This window comes from Aulonocara sp. 'chitande type north' Nkhata Bay, linkage group LG2, assembly GCF_057382095.1.
Source record: "Aulonocara sp. 'chitande type north' Nkhata Bay isolate Kocher_YH1m ecotype deep benthic linkage group LG2, A_spYH_male_GT1.1, whole genome shotgun sequence".
NCBI classification, from domain to species: domain Eukaryota; kingdom Metazoa; phylum Chordata; class Actinopteri; order Cichliformes; family Cichlidae; genus Aulonocara; species Aulonocara sp. 'chitande type north' Nkhata Bay.
This window is the reverse complement of record NC_141345.1, coordinates 23,523,115-23,541,712: the sequence shown is the minus strand read 5'-3', so window position 1 is coordinate 23,541,712 and position 18,598 is coordinate 23,523,115. Positions and strand designations below refer to the sequence as shown.

General features: G+C 39.0%; 3 protein-coding genes across 3 annotated transcripts; 2 read left to right on the top strand and 1 right to left on the bottom strand.

The window, feature by feature from the left end:
* Nucleotides 1-619: 619 nt before the first annotated feature.
* Nucleotides 620-2,322, top strand: glod5 (glyoxalase domain containing 5). Its single transcript, XM_086311470.1, has 4 exons — nucleotides 620-729; nucleotides 1,121-1,276; nucleotides 1,497-1,652; nucleotides 1,781-2,322. Exons 1-4 carry the CDS (start codon nucleotides 673-675, stop codon nucleotides 1,922-1,924), a joined length of 513 nt encoding a protein of 170 aa, XP_086167596.1. The 5' UTR covers nucleotides 620-672; the 3' UTR covers nucleotides 1,925-2,322.
* A 5,695-nt stretch (nucleotides 2,323-8,017) lies between these two features.
* Nucleotides 8,018-13,649, bottom strand: irg1l (immunoresponsive gene 1, like). Its single transcript, XM_086311437.1, has 6 exons — nucleotides 13,021-13,649; nucleotides 12,477-12,531; nucleotides 12,146-12,333; nucleotides 11,756-11,848; nucleotides 11,001-11,206; nucleotides 8,018-10,472 (listed from the first exon to the last, which is right to left on the bottom strand). The coding sequence occupies exons 1-6, from the start codon at nucleotides 13,036-13,038 to the stop codon at nucleotides 9,545-9,547; spliced, it is 1,488 nt and encodes a 495-aa protein (XP_086167563.1). The 5' UTR covers nucleotides 13,039-13,649; the 3' UTR covers nucleotides 8,018-9,544.
* On the top strand, nucleotides 13,305-18,201 carry LOC147337817 (uncharacterized). The gene is made up of 11 exons (XM_086311425.1): nucleotides 13,305-13,468; nucleotides 14,170-14,344; nucleotides 14,429-15,925; nucleotides 16,007-16,099; nucleotides 16,194-16,298; nucleotides 16,425-16,534; nucleotides 16,618-16,809; nucleotides 16,903-17,065; nucleotides 17,153-17,318; nucleotides 17,495-17,589; nucleotides 17,671-18,201. The coding sequence occupies exons 2-11, from the start codon at nucleotides 14,188-14,190 to the stop codon at nucleotides 17,754-17,756; spliced, it is 2,664 nt and encodes an 887-aa protein (XP_086167551.1). The 5' UTR covers nucleotides 13,305-13,468; nucleotides 14,170-14,187; the 3' UTR covers nucleotides 17,757-18,201.
* The last annotated feature ends 397 nt before the right edge of the window (nucleotides 18,202-18,598 follow it).

Genomic DNA, 18,598 nt, shown 5'->3' with positions numbered 1-18,598 from the left:
TATCCATACGCCTAACTGCACTGCAAAGCTGCCATGTGATTGCCTGATTAGATATTTGCATTAACAAGCACTTGAACAGGTGTACATAATGAAATGGCCAGAAAGTGCACTTTATTTGTACTTTGCCAGTCATTTATTAATGGGCCTCTGAGCAGATCCTTAAACTACCCTGTGATCAGAACAAGTAGATGGATCATGAGCCTGCCTGTCAGCAGGCTCTATATCACAAACCAAAAAACTGACCCCTTTGTTTGAAATTCAATACTGCATATGTTACAAAGGTGGAATAGTGTGAGCATTGTAATGTGTGCATTAAATGATGGGCTTAGTGTACTTAGTAGTTTACCCTGAGCACTGTCCTTATTTAAATAGAGGAAAGCAGTACATCAATATGACCTCAATAACAAAACTCAGACTATTATTTACATTAAACGCATGATTACACTTTACGGCAGGGCAGCCGTACCTGCACAGGTGTACCTGTCAAACGATTAGTGTTGTTATTACCCCTCAGAATCCCAGCCGACAGACAAAAAACAATGGTCCTTGTTTATGCCCATGCACTCTGTATAAACTGCATGTTTCGACAAGCCATTGTGCTGTGGTAAATGTTTCACAGGACACGAGTGGAAAAAACGAGGAAGTAGCCTACCGCTGTCACATTACGGCAGGATGGCGCTCCGGGCAGCTGGAGGTCGTTTATGGCAGTTTCAGAAGAGCTGTCTGAAGGTAAAATGCGTTATTATCTGGCTAAAGGGCTAACAGTGCACACCTATCACCACTATTGTCCCGTAAACTTTGGCAGGCTGCAGATGTTTAGACGTAAAAACAGTTTAGACTTCCGTTTTTAGGGAAGCGACGGAACCGAATTGTGAAGTTGGTTAATGGTGTAAGTGGCTCGAGTTTATATTGACGAGCTAAGGATATGGGCTAACAAGCTACGAGAGCTAAATCGATATTTTTAAAACCAGTGCTTCCTTTCACCTCTCACACGTCTACGGGCTGAAGCACATACTCACCACGGAGCGTCGCTGTTCGCACTCAGCTCAACTACAGCCACTTCTATTCATGGCGACAAAGTCAACTCCTAAATCAAAGTTTGTTCTCTTTTCTCTTGTAGGTTACCAGCTTTCAAACACTAGGAACTGTCAAATACAAAAGAAGCTGTCCCGTTGAAGTGAGCCATCTGGATCATTTGGTGCTTACAGTGAAAAGTGTGCCAGATACCATCAGTTTTTACAGCTCAGTTCTTGGCATGGAGGTGGTCACTTTTAAGGTATGCACAGTAAAAACCCATTGCTTTTATTATTAATGCTGTTGGGCATGTTTCTATTAAATACGCTTGTTTATTATAATGACAAATAATTGCATTGCAGTAGAAAAAGTGAACTGCCATGGTTTTTAAAAAAAATGTCCACTAGGTGGCATGCTTTGATTGTGAGTCTTGAGCCTGGAGTCTTCTGTACACCCACTCACATCTTATCTGCATTTTCAAGGGAAACCGCAAGGCTCTGAGCTTTGGGCAGCAGAAGTTTAACCTTCACCAGCGGGGGCAGGAGTTTGAACCAAAAGCTAAGCATCCAACCTCCGGCTCTGCAGACTTGTGCCTCATAACCAAAACCCCTCTAGCTGAAGTAGCTGCTCATCTTAAGGTAGTTCACACAATTCCTTAAGTGGTTTTGATTTTACAGGTCACATTATGTAACCATTTTGAGGAAAGGAAGTTAGGAAAAAAATCAGGGCTTGTTAAAATGGTCTGTGTCCTTTTCTCCTCTTGCAGGCTTGTGGAGTCAAGATTGAAGAGGGTCCCGTGGAGAGGACGGGGGCTGTGGGGACCATCATCTCACTGTACTTTAGAGATCCTGACCAAAATCTTATTGAAGTGTCAAACTATAACCAGTCAACAGCAAAGGACTCTTCTTGATACTTCTTTGGCCTTGGTTACTGACATGTCAAACAACTCACCAGCCCACCAAACTCATTCTAGTCTGGTATACAACGCAAAATTATTGCTTTTACTATAATTGTATTTAGTTTAAGCTGTTATTTTAGAGTCTGTTATGAGTCATTAGGACAGGGTGTGGGTGTTCAGCTCTGCTTAAGTTTCTGTTTTAGTTGTGTTTGGACAAGGCAGTGCAGGCACAGTTTAGTAGAAAAAGTGAAGAATACTACCAGAGGATGTTTATCCACAAGTTTTAAATGGGCGCTTGTGACGGTTTTTATATAACTCTGTCTGTGACATTGCTTTGCAGAGGAAAATAAAAGGTTATAAAGTGCACCAAAGGCTCTGTTGGAGTTCTGCTTTTTTTTTTTTTTTAAATAAAATGTTTGGAAACAAGAAAAATATCTGCTCCTTCTGTTACCATTTCTTGTGTTGTTTTTGTCACTATGAGTTCTTAAGCCATTTATTAATGCAGCACTACAGTTGCATTACTCAGCAATGCAGTGTTTAGCTGCACATTAGTTTAAGAGTGAAAAATAAAATCCTGGGATTTAAGTTATTTACATGCAAGAGTAGTACTAAAACCATTTTATAAGTGTGCTGTGGTAGAGGCTGTGAGATCGCAGTAAATCGATAGTTACGGCACACTAACATAAGGCATCTAATCAGATTATTTTGTTGGAGAAAAATTACAAAAAGGTCTGATGTCGACATTATGTAGTCAGTGTTGATTTATCGAAGAGCCAAAACACTGAAATGGCCAAAACATTTGAAAAACCCTACCTAAAAAAGCGCTGTATGAACTAAAGTACTGTGGCACTTTCACGTTGCATCTGCAGCTGCTTGGCCACGGAAATCCACGCCATGAAGCTCCCGGAGTGCCGTGTTTGTGCTGATGTTTTGGAGCTCTTCTGGCAGCTTATATTGAATTGCTAAAATTACTGCTGTATATGTGAACTGTATATAACATAATATTGAAGCCCTTTCATGAACAGGTAAGCCCTTTCTCTAGCTTTTCAACCCCACAGTGAGACCATTTTTTGGCTCACATATGTTATATAACAATAAAGAATATGTTATATTCTTTATTGTTGCTTCAGACATACACAATGTCCCATTTAAACATGGCATATGAGCTACAGTTATGGCCAAGAGTTTTGGCAGTGGCACAAAGTACATCATGCACTTTGCCTCTTTAGCTTTTGTTTAGATTATTATTATTATTTTTTTTTTACACGTTTCTATGATTTAGTGAAGAACAATCACAAGGACGTTATAAGTTAAAAAAAAAAAAACTTTATTAACAAATAAATACAAATTCAGTTCTGGTAGTGGTGCCACAGCTATTATCATCTTTTATATTCTCATTTTTTCCCCCATTCAAAGCATTTAAACGTGTGATTTCTTTTCATGTTTGTAACAAGACACTACAGATGACACTACAGTTGCTGCAACCCAAAACTGCACACCAGTAATTCACGCTTAGAGTTCATGGAGTAGTAAATATACAAGGGCTGTGTTACATTTCAGTTTTACAGGGAAGTTTGCCTTTAGTTATAGTAATTCACCTTGTTCCTGAAAATCTTCTTGACTAGTGACGTTTGCTTTTATTGTCTTCCACTGATTTTTAAACCTTTAGCATGAATGCTCATTGTTCTAGTTTTTTTGTTTTGTTGTCAAGGAAAAGGCCCACTGATGACACAGATAACCCACTTGTAAACACCCCCTCTGCTACCTGACAACAGAAGCAGTATCGATGAGCGTGGGGAGGGTTGATGTTGCATCACCGTTATATTGTCTGTTTTGATGTGGGTGTAAAAAGTATGATAGCTAAACCTGTGGTATTCGTGCTTATTGTGTTTGAGTTCTCGGACTTGTTGATCAGTGTGTCCCAATACAAAAGAATTCATGTTGCATCATATTAAGGGTTTTCCTCATCGTAGATGATATTTTTAGCTGTAATCCTTTTCACGATGAAACAGTGTAGTGTATATGGAATTATAATGAATGATGTGTGATACAATGGAGCCTATCCCAGCTGTCATAGTGCGAGAGGTGGGGTACACCCTGGACAGGTTGCCAGTCTGTCGCAGGGCTCCTTCCTTCTATCATTTCCTTATTATTGTTATTGCTCATGTCAGTAATATTGTCTTTATAAGCGCAAGGACCAGGTATGAGGAAAAAAAACTATATTTCCCAGCACTATTTCGTGTTTTATAACATCTTTTTATGATATTTATTCCATATGATAACCCCCTCAAACACACAAATTCTCTATTAATATTTGTGTGTAGTTTTTTAACTTTGTCTGTCTTTTATCCACTTCACCAGCTAGACTGGATTGTAGTTATATAAGAATGATGCATCAACAAACTTTTTTTTTTCAGTTGCGAAAGGCCAGCACAGCAGTTAAGAATGTAACAAAGTCTATATCTGTTAATCCAAAAGTCTTTCCTATCTCACTAATAGTTCTTTTTTTTTTTTTGGCAATTATTTGTTTGCATCAGCACATTTTATGACCTGTACTTCAACCGATAGTGTTAGTTAAAGTACACAAGCATATTTGTTTTTATAATCAAATCAGATACTAAAACATGCATTTGGCTTTTAAATTATCTAATGGGTGCGATTAATTTATTGACAAACCAGTTAGGCTCTACTTTATTGCATTACTAGCTGGCGGACTCTTTAAGCACCTCTGGGATATGTAACACAGAACATGTCAGACAATGCTTTTTTGCGTTTTTTGTAATTTTATTTAGACGAAAACACACAAACAGAAATACTGAAATTGTCTTCTTTGAATAACAATAGAAACAGATATATAGATTAAAACCAACAAACTTTTACACTGTTTAGCAATCCATTGATCGGAAATGCACAAAGCATTGTTAACTCTTAATACATTCTATATACAGCAGCAATACAGGAAAGCATTCGTTAGATAGAACCCACTTATGTTCCCTTTGTAATGAAACTTATTATCTCAAAATATTGATTTCTTCATGAATCAAGATAATATTAACATACATCTATATTACAAATATTAAAAATAGTGACATGGCTCAAAATGTATTTTGCTATATTTGAGCTCTGCAATATGCAAAATGTAGATTTTTCTTTCACATTTTGATTTAAATATATTTATGTGCAAGAATATTTGTGTTGTTGCTATGCTTCTGTGTTACTATAAAACAAACATATTCAGCAGTTCACAATATCAGCTCCAACGAGTGTTAGCAAACTCTCAACTTTTTTTTTTTTTCAGTTGTGAAAGGCCAACACAGCAGTTAGGAATGTAAGTCTTTATCTGCCAATCTCAAAGTCTTTCCCACCTCACTAATAGTTCTTTTTGTTGGCAATTATTTGCTTGCACCAGCACATTTTTGGACACATGTTTAATCCTCACATTAATAGCTACTAAAGGAAAAAAAATAGAAGAGCATTATCCAGCCTTCATCTTATAAAGCAAAAATGTTAAAAATTCTGTTGCGTGCTCACAGTTAAAGAAAAATTTACATAAATAAAACACAGTTGTCTGTCATGAAACTGTTTATCAGCGATATAAGACCCTATTGAACCGAAAAACAGAACAGACATTGTGTTTTAATGTTATTATTATAACTGAAATCAAAATGCTCTTCTTTCTGCTATACAGCAGACCACATCTGCCCATAACACTATTTATTACTTCAGTTCCTTAAATTATTACTTTTGAGCCCTTGATGATAGAGGGACATTTTTTGGAATTATTATAATTTTTAAATGGTTCATCAAATATGTTTCTTAAATATTGTGTATTAAGGTTCAAAGTTTACATTTATGTCATACCTGGATTGGTTCCTTTCAAATCCATTGCACTGGGGTACAGAGGGAAAACGGTGTCCTTGCCTTTTATGATCAGATAATACACCATTGTTTTTCAGTTTTACACAGTTATATAATTAAATGTTTCCATGTGATATAAGACCCTATTGAACCGACAACCTGTTCAGGTGTAAGTACCCCTTCTTGCTCTATGCAAGGATGCAATCCCCTCACCCCTGTAACCCTGCAATCCCAAACTGAATAGGTGAAAGAACATGGATGAATATGAATATTAATGCATAAGAGGTTGAATACCAGACAAAGGTTTATGAAATAGGGGAAACCACTGAAATTGCACCAAAGGTAATAAGTTGGTACTGTTAGCTAAGTTTAAAGATTAACTTAAAAGTGCCTTTTCTTTTCTTCTTCATTAATCTCAATTTGATTTGTTTTAATTTGTGAATTATTCATTTACGACCCAAACTCAAGTTTATTCCAGTTCATTGTGTGAGACTGAAGTGGACGCGTCATTAAACACATATAAGCTCAAGGAGCAGGAACGAGGAAACCAGCACAGCATTTCCCAGCACCATTTTGCATTTTATCACATCTTTATGTTTGCACTCCAAATAAACACACTTGAAAGACAAAACCAGCTATCAACTTTTTCTTTCACTCTGTAGATGTTCTGATGGTTTCAGTTGAAGTATATGTGCATATTTCTTCTTATAATCAAATAATCAGATACTACAACATGTATTTGAACTATCTAATGGGTGTGATTCATTTATTGACAAACCAGCAAGGCTCTACTTTATTGCATCATTAGCTAGCTGACTCTTTAAGCACCTCTGGGATATGTAACACAGAACATGTCAGACAATGCCTTTTTGTGTTTTTTGTAATTTTATTTAGATGAAAACACACAAACAGAAATACTGAATTTGAAGGACAATAGAAACAGATTTAAAGATTTAAAGATTAAAAGCAACAACCTTTTAGGCTGTTTAGGAATCCATTGTTTGGAAAACCACAAAGCATTGTTAACTCTTAATACATTGTATATACAGCAGCAATACAGGAAAGCATTCGTTAGATAGAACCCACTTATGTTCCCTTTGTAATGAAACTTATTATCTCAAAATATTGATTTCTTCATGAATCAAGATAATATTAACATACATCTATATTACAAATATTAAAAATAGTGACATGGGTCAAAATGTATTTTGCTATATTTGAGCTCTGCAATATGCAAAATGTAGATTTTTCTTTCATATTTTGATTTAAATATATTTATGTGCAAGAATATTTGTGTTGTTGCTATGCTTCTGTGTTACTATAAAACAAACATATCCAGCAGTTCACAATATCAGCTCCAACGAGTGTTAGCAAACTCTCAACTTTTTTTTTTTTTTCAGTTGTGAAAGGCCAACACAGCAGTTAGGAATGTAAGTCTTTATCTGCCAATCTCAAAGTCTTTCCCACCTCACTAATAGTTCTTTTTGTTGGCAATTATTTGCTTGCATCAGCACATTTTTGGACACATGTTTAATCCTCACATTAATAGCTACTAAAGGGAAAAAATAGCTACTAAAGGAAAAAAAATAGAAGAGCATTATCCAGCCTTCATCTTATAAAGCAAAAATGTTAAAAATTCTGTTGCGTACCCACAGTTAAAGAAAAATTTACATAAATAAAACACAGTTGTCTGTTATGAAACTGTTTATCAGCGATATAAGACCCTATTGAACCGAAAAACAGAACAGACATTGTGTTTTAATGTTATTATTATAACTGAAATCAAAATGCTCTTCTTTCTGCTATACAGCAGACCACATCTGCCCATAACACTATTTATTACTTCAGTTCCTTAAATTATTGCTTTTGAGCCCTTGATGATAGAGGGACATTTTTTTGGAATTATTGTAATTTTTAAATGGTTCATCAAATATGTTTCTTAAAGATTGTGTATTAAGGTTAAAAGTTACATTTATGTCATACCTGGATTGGTTCCTTTCAAATCCATTGCACTGGGGTACAGAGGGAAAATGACAAAAACTGTGTCTTTATCAAATACTTATTAAAGACATACCTTTTATGATCAGATAATACACCATAGTTTTCCAGTTTTACACAGTTATATAGTTAAATGTTTCCATGTGAAATAAGACACTTAATGAACTGACAACCTGTACAGGTATCCCTTCTTGCCCTATGATAGATAGGTGGGACCCCCCCCCCCCCCTCCCCCCCAACACAACCCTGAACTGGATAAGTGAAAGAGAATGGATGAATAAATGAATAAGAGGTTGAATAAGAGACAAAGGTTTATGAGATCGGGGAAACCACTGAAATTGCACCAAATGTTATTCATTAACAAGCCAAACACAGACACATTTGTCTATTCCAGTTCACTGTGTAAGACTGAAGTGGACACATCACACACATAAGCTCAAGGAGCAGGAACGAGGAAACCAGCCTGAAGGAAACTGTTTCCAGGGCCTACTCCGTGGATCGGCTTCCTCCGAGGCGTGGACGTCTATCAGCAGAGAATGTACCTTCACCTATCAGCAGAGAATGTCCCTTAGTCTGTAACACAGTCAAATATATTCTCAAGTAATATTCAAGCATGCCATTCAGCGTGTTAGTACGAGCAGCTCGGGAGCAGCTTGGGAGAACAAGAAAACAGAGACTGCTTTAGATTGTCTTCCCAAAGTGACTCAACTTTATTCACAAGTACAACAGTTTATATAGAGGGTAAAATTCATGAGACAGCAGATTATCAGTTTAAACCAGTACAGACCAAGGTAAGGCAGCGTCTTCCTGCCCTTGGGTGAAGAAGCATCCTTTGTGTAGTGTATCAGTTCAGCTACAATTGTGATTATCTCAGCGACATATTTTCAAGGCACAAAACGAAGAGTTCTTTCATTAGTGAAAACTGAAACAAACCATTTGGCCTTCAACAGGCGTCTAAAAGATTAAGAAACTAATGTAGCTGAGGGAGTGATCTCTGTGGTATTTCAACCTTGTACCAGCCTGTGATTCTCACACATCAATTCTTGGGTCAAAGAGAAAAATAACTAAAACAAAGGGGCCTTATTGAATGACAGAGTTTTCCTGTATAATGTCACTATAAAACAATATCCAGTAAATGAAACCATGGTACTAAAATACCATGGTTTCATTTGAAGTATATGTGCATATTTCTTCTTATAATCAAATCAGATACTACGACATGTATTTGAACTATCTAATGGGTGTGATTCATTTATTGACAAACCAGCAAGGCTCTACTTTATTGCATCATTAGCTAGCTGACTCTTTAAGCACCTCTGGAATATGTAACACAGAACATGTCAGACAATGCCTTTTTGCGTTTTTTGTAATTTTATTTATTTAGATGAAAACACACAAATAGAAATACTGAAATTGTCTTCTTTGAATGACAATAGAAGCAGACATATAGATTAAAAGCAACAATCTTTTACCCCGTTTAGGAATCCATTGTTTGGAAAAGCACAACTCTTAATGCATTGTATATACAGCAGCAATACTGGAAAGCATTCAATATATAGAATCCACCTAATGTTCCCTTTGTAATGCAACTTCTTATTTCAAAATACTGATTTTTTTCATGAACCGAGATAATAACAATATATGTCTATATTACAATATTAAAATTGTCAGATGGCTCAACATGTAGATTTTTTCATATTTTGATTTGAATATTTTTATGTGCAAGAATATTTGTGTTGCTGTTAGGCTACTGTGTAACTCCAACAAAACCAAAGTCTATTGCAGTTGTGAGAGAAGGTTCCTGCAGTCCCTGAGCTGGTCCAGGTCCTCCACCACTTCAATCAGCCGCTCGACCTTCTCTGAGGGAAGCACCACCTCTGCGTTGCTCCTGAACTTCTTCCTCAGGCTGTCGTTGGACAGTGGATTGCGCCAGTGACCGTAGAAGGTGTTGCAGCGTCCCTTCACAGTGTCGCCCCCAACCAGGGTTAGCTGGACTTCACCGTACATGCGGTTGAAATTAGCGGGGTTGTCATTGGGATGCTCCAGGTGAACACGGCTCAGCAGAGCGTGCAGGTCAGGGCGGTTCATGGCAGCGGGGGTGAAGGACTGCACAGTCACTTCTCCATCCAGGAGAGCAGTGCAAGCATTGAACTGGAAGGAGTGGCGTGCCTCGTGCTCAGACTCTGGAAAAGGTCTGTTTATGTACTTCGATTTGGGGACTCTGAGCAGGATGTCCTCCACCTGAGCTGGGGAGACAGTGCCAGGGCCAACTCCAACGAGAATCTTATGGACTGAGGCTGCAGCATCTGCCACCCAGTGCATCCCCAGATGAGCAGGGAAGCGTTTGAAGCCTATGTCCTGTTCCTCCAGCAGGAACATATGGCTGTCATTACCGGGCGATTGTAAAGGCTGTGGTACATAATCTTCATAAAAAGCACTGAAGCCAGCTACCCCTGCAACAGCATCTAGGACCAAAGGACTTGCCTCTAAGCCTCTGGAGGCCAGCAGAGCTGCTTCTAGGCCCAAACGGGAGGCATTGCCAATGTGGAGGGGTTTGGACTGAGTGGCAGCATTAGCCATTGGGGCTCCTGCTAGAGAAGCAGCTATAGCCAATGCATGACTGCTCTGGATGGGGTCCAGAGATAAGAGGCGTGCACACGCAGCAGCACTTCCCATGGTGCCTACCACACTAGGAGGGTGGAACCTGTTGGGAAATTCATCAGAAAGAAACAGAAACGTTGGTTAGATGTTTTTAAATTTTAAATGGGTGCTACATATCGTAATGGTCATAATAGAGCTCCTGTGTGAAAGCTTGTTTTTCCAAACAGCCTCTCACTTGTGTAACTCAGCTCATTTCATGAGTGGTAAGAGGTTTTTAGTGATTTTAGTCATCAACAAGCACATAATGTGGTGACACATTTGAGGGTGTAAGCACATGGCAAAAAGAGTCCTCTGTCATATTCTGCTCCACATGGCTAAGCAGTGCTAAAACTACACACAGAGTCTCAGCTGTCCCCGCATGAGCATGAAAAGACGCCTTTTAGAGCTTGTTGACACAATTCATAGAGCGTGCATTACACCTCCGCAGCCTGCTTGGAAATTGCAGGGTAGAGATCAGCAGAGCCAGAGTCATTTATGCAGAATCGTCAATGAGAAACTAACCTAATATCAATGATGCAATCAGTTAAGGGTAGCATACTGTAATGTAGCTATAGAGCTCTAAAGCACTCACCTCTTGGGGATATTGTGGGCCTCATTAGAGAACCTCAGTAGTCGGCCTTGAATCTCAATGCCAACATTGAAAGCCAGTAAGAAGTCCAGGCCACTGGGCTTATTGTTAGCTGGCATCATGTCACTGAGAGCTAACACAGCAGGAAGGACAGCTCCGGAGGGGTGAGTGGCAGGGTGCCACGTATCATCAAAGTCCATGGAGTGAGTCTGAACCAAAAAGATTTTAATGATCAAATGATAGGACATCAAAGCCCAGCACAGCATTAGTTTAATGTTAAAATTCATTAGATGGCTACTGATACATTTCCTGAGCTGATGGCAAAAACAGGTGCTTGCTGTTAGAGATATGACCCAGTACCAAGCATCGTGTTTGTGCTTAAATGATGTAATTTAGCTCTCTACACCCAAATTATTATTTTTAGTGCGCATACTCTTCCTGGCTAAACTCAGTCACAGGCGGTTTTTCATTAGAAAATCCTCTCACTTTACAATCTTTTACTGTCTGAGACTAACACAGGCTATAGAAATGAGCTTGGCACCCTGATGGCATCTTTAAAAAGCAATGTTTGCAGATGTCCTGATGTAATGATGGAAATTTTTGGGATTTTCCACCAAGTCCTGCTTTTGTTTACCGTCCAGGATTGGACCAAAAACTGAGCTCACACACAGGCAACTTTTTAGGAGTGGTACGGGTTTCTGTGCACGTGAAATTGTCTGGTGCATGCTGACACATCTGTTCCACTTATTCATACTCACCGCCACTCCGTTGACAAAAGCTGCCAGTATCGGGGAGAGTCTGATGCCCCTGTGTCCATACACAGAGCTGCTGTCACCAGGAGTGTACATGTTCTGAGGGGAAGCGACGGAGACAGGTAAGCACAATGCAACATTTGACACTCTCAGTGTACACAGTCACATACACAAACACACACAAACTAAACGTTTAAAAGCTTTAAATAACGATGGGACCTCAACAGGTTTCTTTGTAAGTTATATGACAAACACCTAAACTAAAAAAATCATCAGAAAGAAAATAAAAAATAATAAAATAAAAGGTGAGGCTTCTGCTTTCACCTGTCTCACTGCTTTATATGGGAGGAAACATTAATAAGAAACCTTTATTTTTAATCCCTTTCCCCAACTCACCTGGCAGTGCTGGAGGGCCAGTTCAAACACATCTGTTGTGCTTCCGATCAGCCCAACTCCAATGCTGTCCAGCACCATTCTTTTACTGCGGTGCAGCACTACAGGGGATAGATGCTGGGGCTTAATTTCACTGATAAACTTCCCAAAACTGGCTGTGACTGTGTCCTCGGGCGCTGGCTGCTTCAAGACTGCAGAGAGGAATGAATGAATGAAAGAAGAATGCAATGGGGGAAAAAAAAAAACACGGTCTGGACTAAGCAAAAGGAAAATGTGAAACAGAGAAATATGTTTCCTGGTGAACTGACAGAATGAAACACAACAAAGGTTTTACCTTCCACTGCAGATTTATGAATTGCTCTGGCAGCCCACACAGGTCTAATGGCTTTCTACAGGACAAAGAGCGCAGAATATTATTAGCAAAACCCATCCTGAAATTAACACGCATTGTACTTTCTTTTTAAAACATCTCAGATCTATTACACGCTCTAGAGACAGTTATTTTCTACTCTGGCTTTGTTAAAGTCTCAGTGGACATCGGCATTACTGCAATGAGTAGAACTCAGCCCGTGTGACTTTTTTTTTGAGCTGTTGTGCTGACACGATGCTGCTGTAACAGGTGTAAGACAGCATGACTAACCTGCTGAAAATTTACCAAGAGCTCATTTAAGTATCACTCTGCTGTCTACTCAGAGAAACAACTACTCACTGCAAAAATATGACATTAGGATTTATGTTTTTCTTATTTACTAGACTGAATTAAGTCTGCCAGACAATTTTAAATTAAGACTTAACTTAATTAAATTAAGTTGATTGGACTTATGACTATAATGTTTTCTACTAAAAATAGTAATACAAAAATAACTTTTAACTTTTACCTTTACAGTTGAAATCATGGTTCCAGTCTGGTGTTTCTGTCAAGTTGACTGTCCTTCTTTCTCTTTCTTCTCAATGCAGCAGTTTTACCAGCAGCACTTTGTCAGGGATGCTGATGCTTCTAAGTGTGAGACGATACCTGCCTTATATAGTCTAATCTTACACCTGACTCAAAGGAACAGGGAAGGGCATATCCATAACAAAGACTTATCATTAAAAAAAGGAATTTCCACTGTGGGCAACGTCTTCAACGTCACCATCGTCACAGCAGGAGGAGGAGGAAAGGTTTACTTTACTGTCACAGTGCAAAGATGATGTCACATCTAAGGGCTTTGGGACAGGGGAAATTACAGCAACTCCTCCTACATGTAGCAAAGCCTTATTTATGTCAAACTGTCATTCCTGCTTCAGAAGAGTTTGCCTGTTCATCTTTCCAAGATTCTCTGCCAGGTATGACTTTATTTTCACTTTCTTTATTACTTTATTATTTAGAGGAGCATGTAACCCAGCTACAACTTAAAAAGCTGTACTGATTAAGATGATGTTTTTACATGAGCTAAATAGCTTTACTTGGTTAAGAATATGTAACCATTTAAAGTTAAATATGAGCAAAATCACACTATCTAATTGATCTAACAGATCCATGTTTTCTGTTAAATATTCAGTAAATGTTTTTCATTAGATATGAATAAAATTCCCCGTTAGTGCTCAGTGACAATTTTCCAGTTACTGGAGCAGGAAAGTTAAATACGAGTTCTCTGTGTGTCTCTGCTGCCTTTAGGAGAGCTTGTAATGACAGTCCCTCAGCCTTAAATGTTTAGTGAGTTACATATTGTTTTAGCCTAACTATAGTTAATTAACAAGATGTAAGTGAAGTTGTGTGATTCAGTATGCTTTGTAGTGTATTTTTGGAATATTTCTAATCATTATAATTTACTTTTCTTTCTATTTTTATAAATTATAAATGTGAAAATGACTCACTATTAATAATTATTTAGAATTTTTATTCATTTATGTGTTTTTCCACAATGTTTAAGTTGTTTTAACACTACATTACATTAGCCAGATAAAAAGAAGATTAAGACAGATTCTGAAATGTATTTAGAATGATTTGCATTGTTTGCCTCATTTGCTTCGTTGCACATCTGTAGATTGACAGCAAAAATATCATGGCAACACTAGAAGGGTTTCCTGCCAGTTTCTATGGGGAACCAGGAGTACTGGGCATGCTAGCCAATGGGATCAGTGCATTCCTTGTACTTCTGCAGAATTTCAATACAGCCCACACTGGCAAAGAAGCATATGGGGTGGAGAACATACTTGCAGGTACATATTTTTGACAATCAGCTATAATAATGTAAAAAAGAAAAAAGGAAGAGTTAGCTAAGTCATTTTTATTTTATTTAACAGGTGTTCATCTCATCCTGATTGGAGGTATATGCCAACTTATTGCCGGGCTACTTTCCTTTAGAAAATACGATCACCTGAGTGGCACTGCCTTTATTGGCTATGCTGCTCTTTGGGCTAGTTATGGGGCGACCCGAATCTACTCTGGTGTCTCTGACAATCAAACAACAAATCAGACAAGCAATTTATCTCTGTCCACTGACCTCATGACCAACATATCTCTGAATGGCTCCGCAGAGATACCAGGTGGCTATTTCTTCCTGTCCATAAAAGAGTCAGCCATTGCGGGTCTGATCCCCTACATTTTACTGTCCTTTCTCCTGGCATTTTGCTCTGCCACAGTCAACTACATCATGCCTTTTGTTTTTGGGGCCATCACTGCCACTTTAATCTTTGAAGCAGTGGGTATAGTAGCAAGCTCCTGGGCTCTCATAGTATCCGGGGTCCTGGAGTTGCTCATTTTGATCTTTGCCATCTACGGTTCAGCTGTACTGCTCCTCAAAGGTTTGACCCAACGTCTAGCCCTCAAAGGCTTTGGGACCCCCCTCTTTAATGTTCTTCTCTTAGGAATCGGAAACTCAGCAAGTGCACAGAGCATTGGCCAAGAGAAGAAGAAAAACACCAAATATGCTGAACCCATGGCGTTGGGTTTCTTCTGTGACTCTGTAGCTCCTTTCATCTTTGCTTTCTACAGCTTCGGGTACATGAAGTCATTTGGTTTAGGAGCTGCCTGGGTCTCAATCATCTCATTCGCCCAATTGTTCTCTAGCTACTATGCCCATCTGCGCCAAGACTGCTACCACACTACAAAGTTTGGATTTCATGCCACATATTGGCTGATTAAGGCTTGGAGTGAGTTTGTGGCGTCTACTCTGATCGGAAATAAGAGCGAAGTAGGCTCTGCTAGAGAAGCAATGGTGGGAAACTGGTTCTTTGTGGTGGCAGGCTTGATTCTGTGTGTGGGAAGTCTGAATATGGACATCCTAGAACTGATCCACAACATGCTTTTTGTCCTAGTCACAGTTTCAACAGTACCCCAGATTCCACTTGAGGGTTACTACATCTTCTTTGGTGTAGCTTGTGCTCTGTTTACCGCAGTCTCCATCTATGGCACCTTTGCACGTCTCGTCAACAGTATAGCAGAAAAGTTACTAATCCCTGTAGGGAAGCAGCCTGTCTCCACTGCAAATATGAAGAAGGCTTTGAAGTGGGGCAAGTCCCAACAAGTAGGCAGCGAGATGGTGCCCCACACTGACCAGACCTCCGATGTTCTGTTTTACTTTTTAAATGGGGTCGCAGCTCTGTCAGCTATTCATTCTAAGTTGTCCAGTATGAATCCCACGTTCCTTCATCTGACCATCCCTTGGGTCCTGATCTCTGGAGCGATCATCCAGGCTTACGTCAGCAGGTTGCAAGTCACAGGTGGTGGTCGGTTTGGGTCAGTCATCTCGTCCATCTATGTGGGAGTATGGGCGACATGGACCTGGTTTCGATTCGCAGGTATGCCAGTACAAACACTAGTGTGGACATTTCTCTTTCTGATTTAGAAAAGATTCTTAACCCAAGTTTTTTTTTTTCTAGGTACCCTGCTTCAGCTCTCCACAGGGGCAGCTTATGCTTTCACAGCAGGAGCCATTGCCCTCCTGGTCATTAATGGTTTCCTCATGTTGATTGGTAAGATTAAAATTCCCTGTTAGTCTCAATAGAAGATTTGTTGATTGGATTATTTGTTTCAAGAAGGATTTTTTTACGTGTCTGTGTGTGTTAGCTGCCTATAAGAACCTGGTTTTGCTGCTTCTGACGACTGTGATGGAAGTTGCTCTTGTCTGTTTCCTGCTCTCCACCCTCCAGCGACTGCCATATAGGCTGGAAAGTAAGTATTGATAAAGCCTCATTTTTAAACATAGGATTCACTTTTGATTAAAAATGATATAAAATGTTATAGAGACTCTCAAGCTGATTATTTCTAAAACTGGCTTTTCTTTTTTCTTTTTTACAGTTGCTATGCTTGCACTGGTGGCAATAATTTGTGTATATGGCATTCTGGCAACACTGGTGAGCGGCATCTTCTCAGAGAGACTCATACCTATGGGTCCTCCCTTACTAAAGGTAAGCAGAGATGAAACTGACTTTGTGCTCCTTCTCAAAGTCAGTTTTTTTAAACATGCCCTTTCCACTGTGTCCTGTCTTAGGAGGTAAAGAAGCAGGAAACATCGCCAGAGCTGCCATGTCCGATAGCCAGCTCACGACTAACCAGCGGTCTCTTGAAGATCGCTGGAATTCTGGAGGAAGGAGGAGTATGCGGCATTCCGACAGACACCGTGTACGCCTTAGCTGCATCCTGCAAAAATCCTCAGGCCATTGAAAAAATATACAATATTAAAGTAAGAGTCATTAAAAGATTGGCAAATTAATTCAATATTCACGTGTCTGTGATGTATAAAGCTTATTAATCTGCAATCTATAACCTGTTCCAGGACAGACCAGCCGAGAAGCCCATATGTGTTTGCATTTCTAGCGTGGAACAGCTGGTGGCAGCCAAGCCTCCTTTCAGTCCTCTGCTCTGGGAGTTTATGAGGAATGTGTATCCCGGAGGCATCAGCTGCATTGTCAAGAAAGGAGACTGGCTGTTCCAACTCGGTAAACTTTGTAGTGCAGCGTAAATATGGTGTTACTGGAATCTGTGTCATTTATCAGCACTCACCTCAGCTCAATCTGTCTGTGTAGGAGTGGGACCAGCTTATGACCGTGTTGGGACTCGGGACAGCATCATGATTCGTGTCCCTGACCACACAGTTACCGGCCACTTGTGTAATATTACTGGACCGCTTGCTATCACCTCAGCCAATCCAAGTGGAGAGGCAGACAGCACCCACCACAGCATGGTCATTGAGTAAGAGCTTGCAAACAGCTTACAAAGTAGTAGACTGATCTAACCTGTGACAGTATGTGTAACCCCCTTACAGCAAATGTTTCTGTAGAAAAGTGACAAATTATTTATTTTACGATGTGGAGTATTAGTAATAGATGATTGCTGACCGCTCATTTACCCTCCCTTTTCTGGCACAGTCGACTCGGACACAAGATCCAAGGAGTTCTCTGTGATGGAGACTCTAATGAAGTTGTTGCTTCCACTGTGGTTAACTGCTTGAAGATTGATGAAGGTGAACACAAAAGAAGTCACATAAAATTCAAATTTGGGTGTTTTATGAAGCACCATCTAACTTATCTCACTCTTTCTGCAGGCACCATCACCATTGTGAGAGAAGGCTGTGTCCCTGCAGTTAAAGTTTTCCAGATCTTTGAGCGAATAAAAAGCACAATGTTGTGATTGTTACGATTCTTTTCTTTAAGGGAGCACATGCTTGAATGGTTGCCTTCAGGATCAGCAGCTTTATCTGTCATTCTGTCTCTTTCTTTTCAATACTCTCAATGCTCTTATTCAAGCTTTTTTTTATTGTAATTGTGGATGTATGGGTATATGTTACAATAAAAACTCCATCTGTACCATCTATTAGCTGTAGTAGGAACTTTATCTTGAAATTGTATGCGGATGAAGAATCTGCTGTGATACTACAGCTTCATGAAGATAACATGTCTCGGATGTGCCTCTATAAAAATTATTTATATGCTAACTACAGTTATAGTAACACACATATATGTAAAATTGTTGTTTGCCTAATAATTTTAAACCTGTATATATGTATTTAAACTATATTCTTTTCTTGGGTATGTATATGTATTTAAGTTCTTTATGTTTAATTAATTATGCTGAAATAAATAAATACATAAACTGATGTTGTCTTCATGCTGTTGTTAATATTCCATAGTCATATATTATTATATATATATTTAAAGCATTTTGACCTGTTTTTATTATTCAGCATTAAGAGAAAACAAACAGATTTTTAGAAAGATCCTTTACTGAAGCAGAGACTGAACCGATATGCACCAAGTTTTACTTCTCGATACAGAAATAGTCATGAATATAAATGAACACTTTGCAAAAGTCTTGAGCCACCCTCATTTCCTTATATTTTGCTTCCAATGAGCAAGGCTTTTCGGCCACTGTCTTTAAAGCGGTCCTAAGTGACCAGTTTTTAGTTCTCCAGGCTGTCTGAAGGTCTTCCAATGTTTTTCTTTGGACATTAGCTGCCTTTTCACTCATTTTCA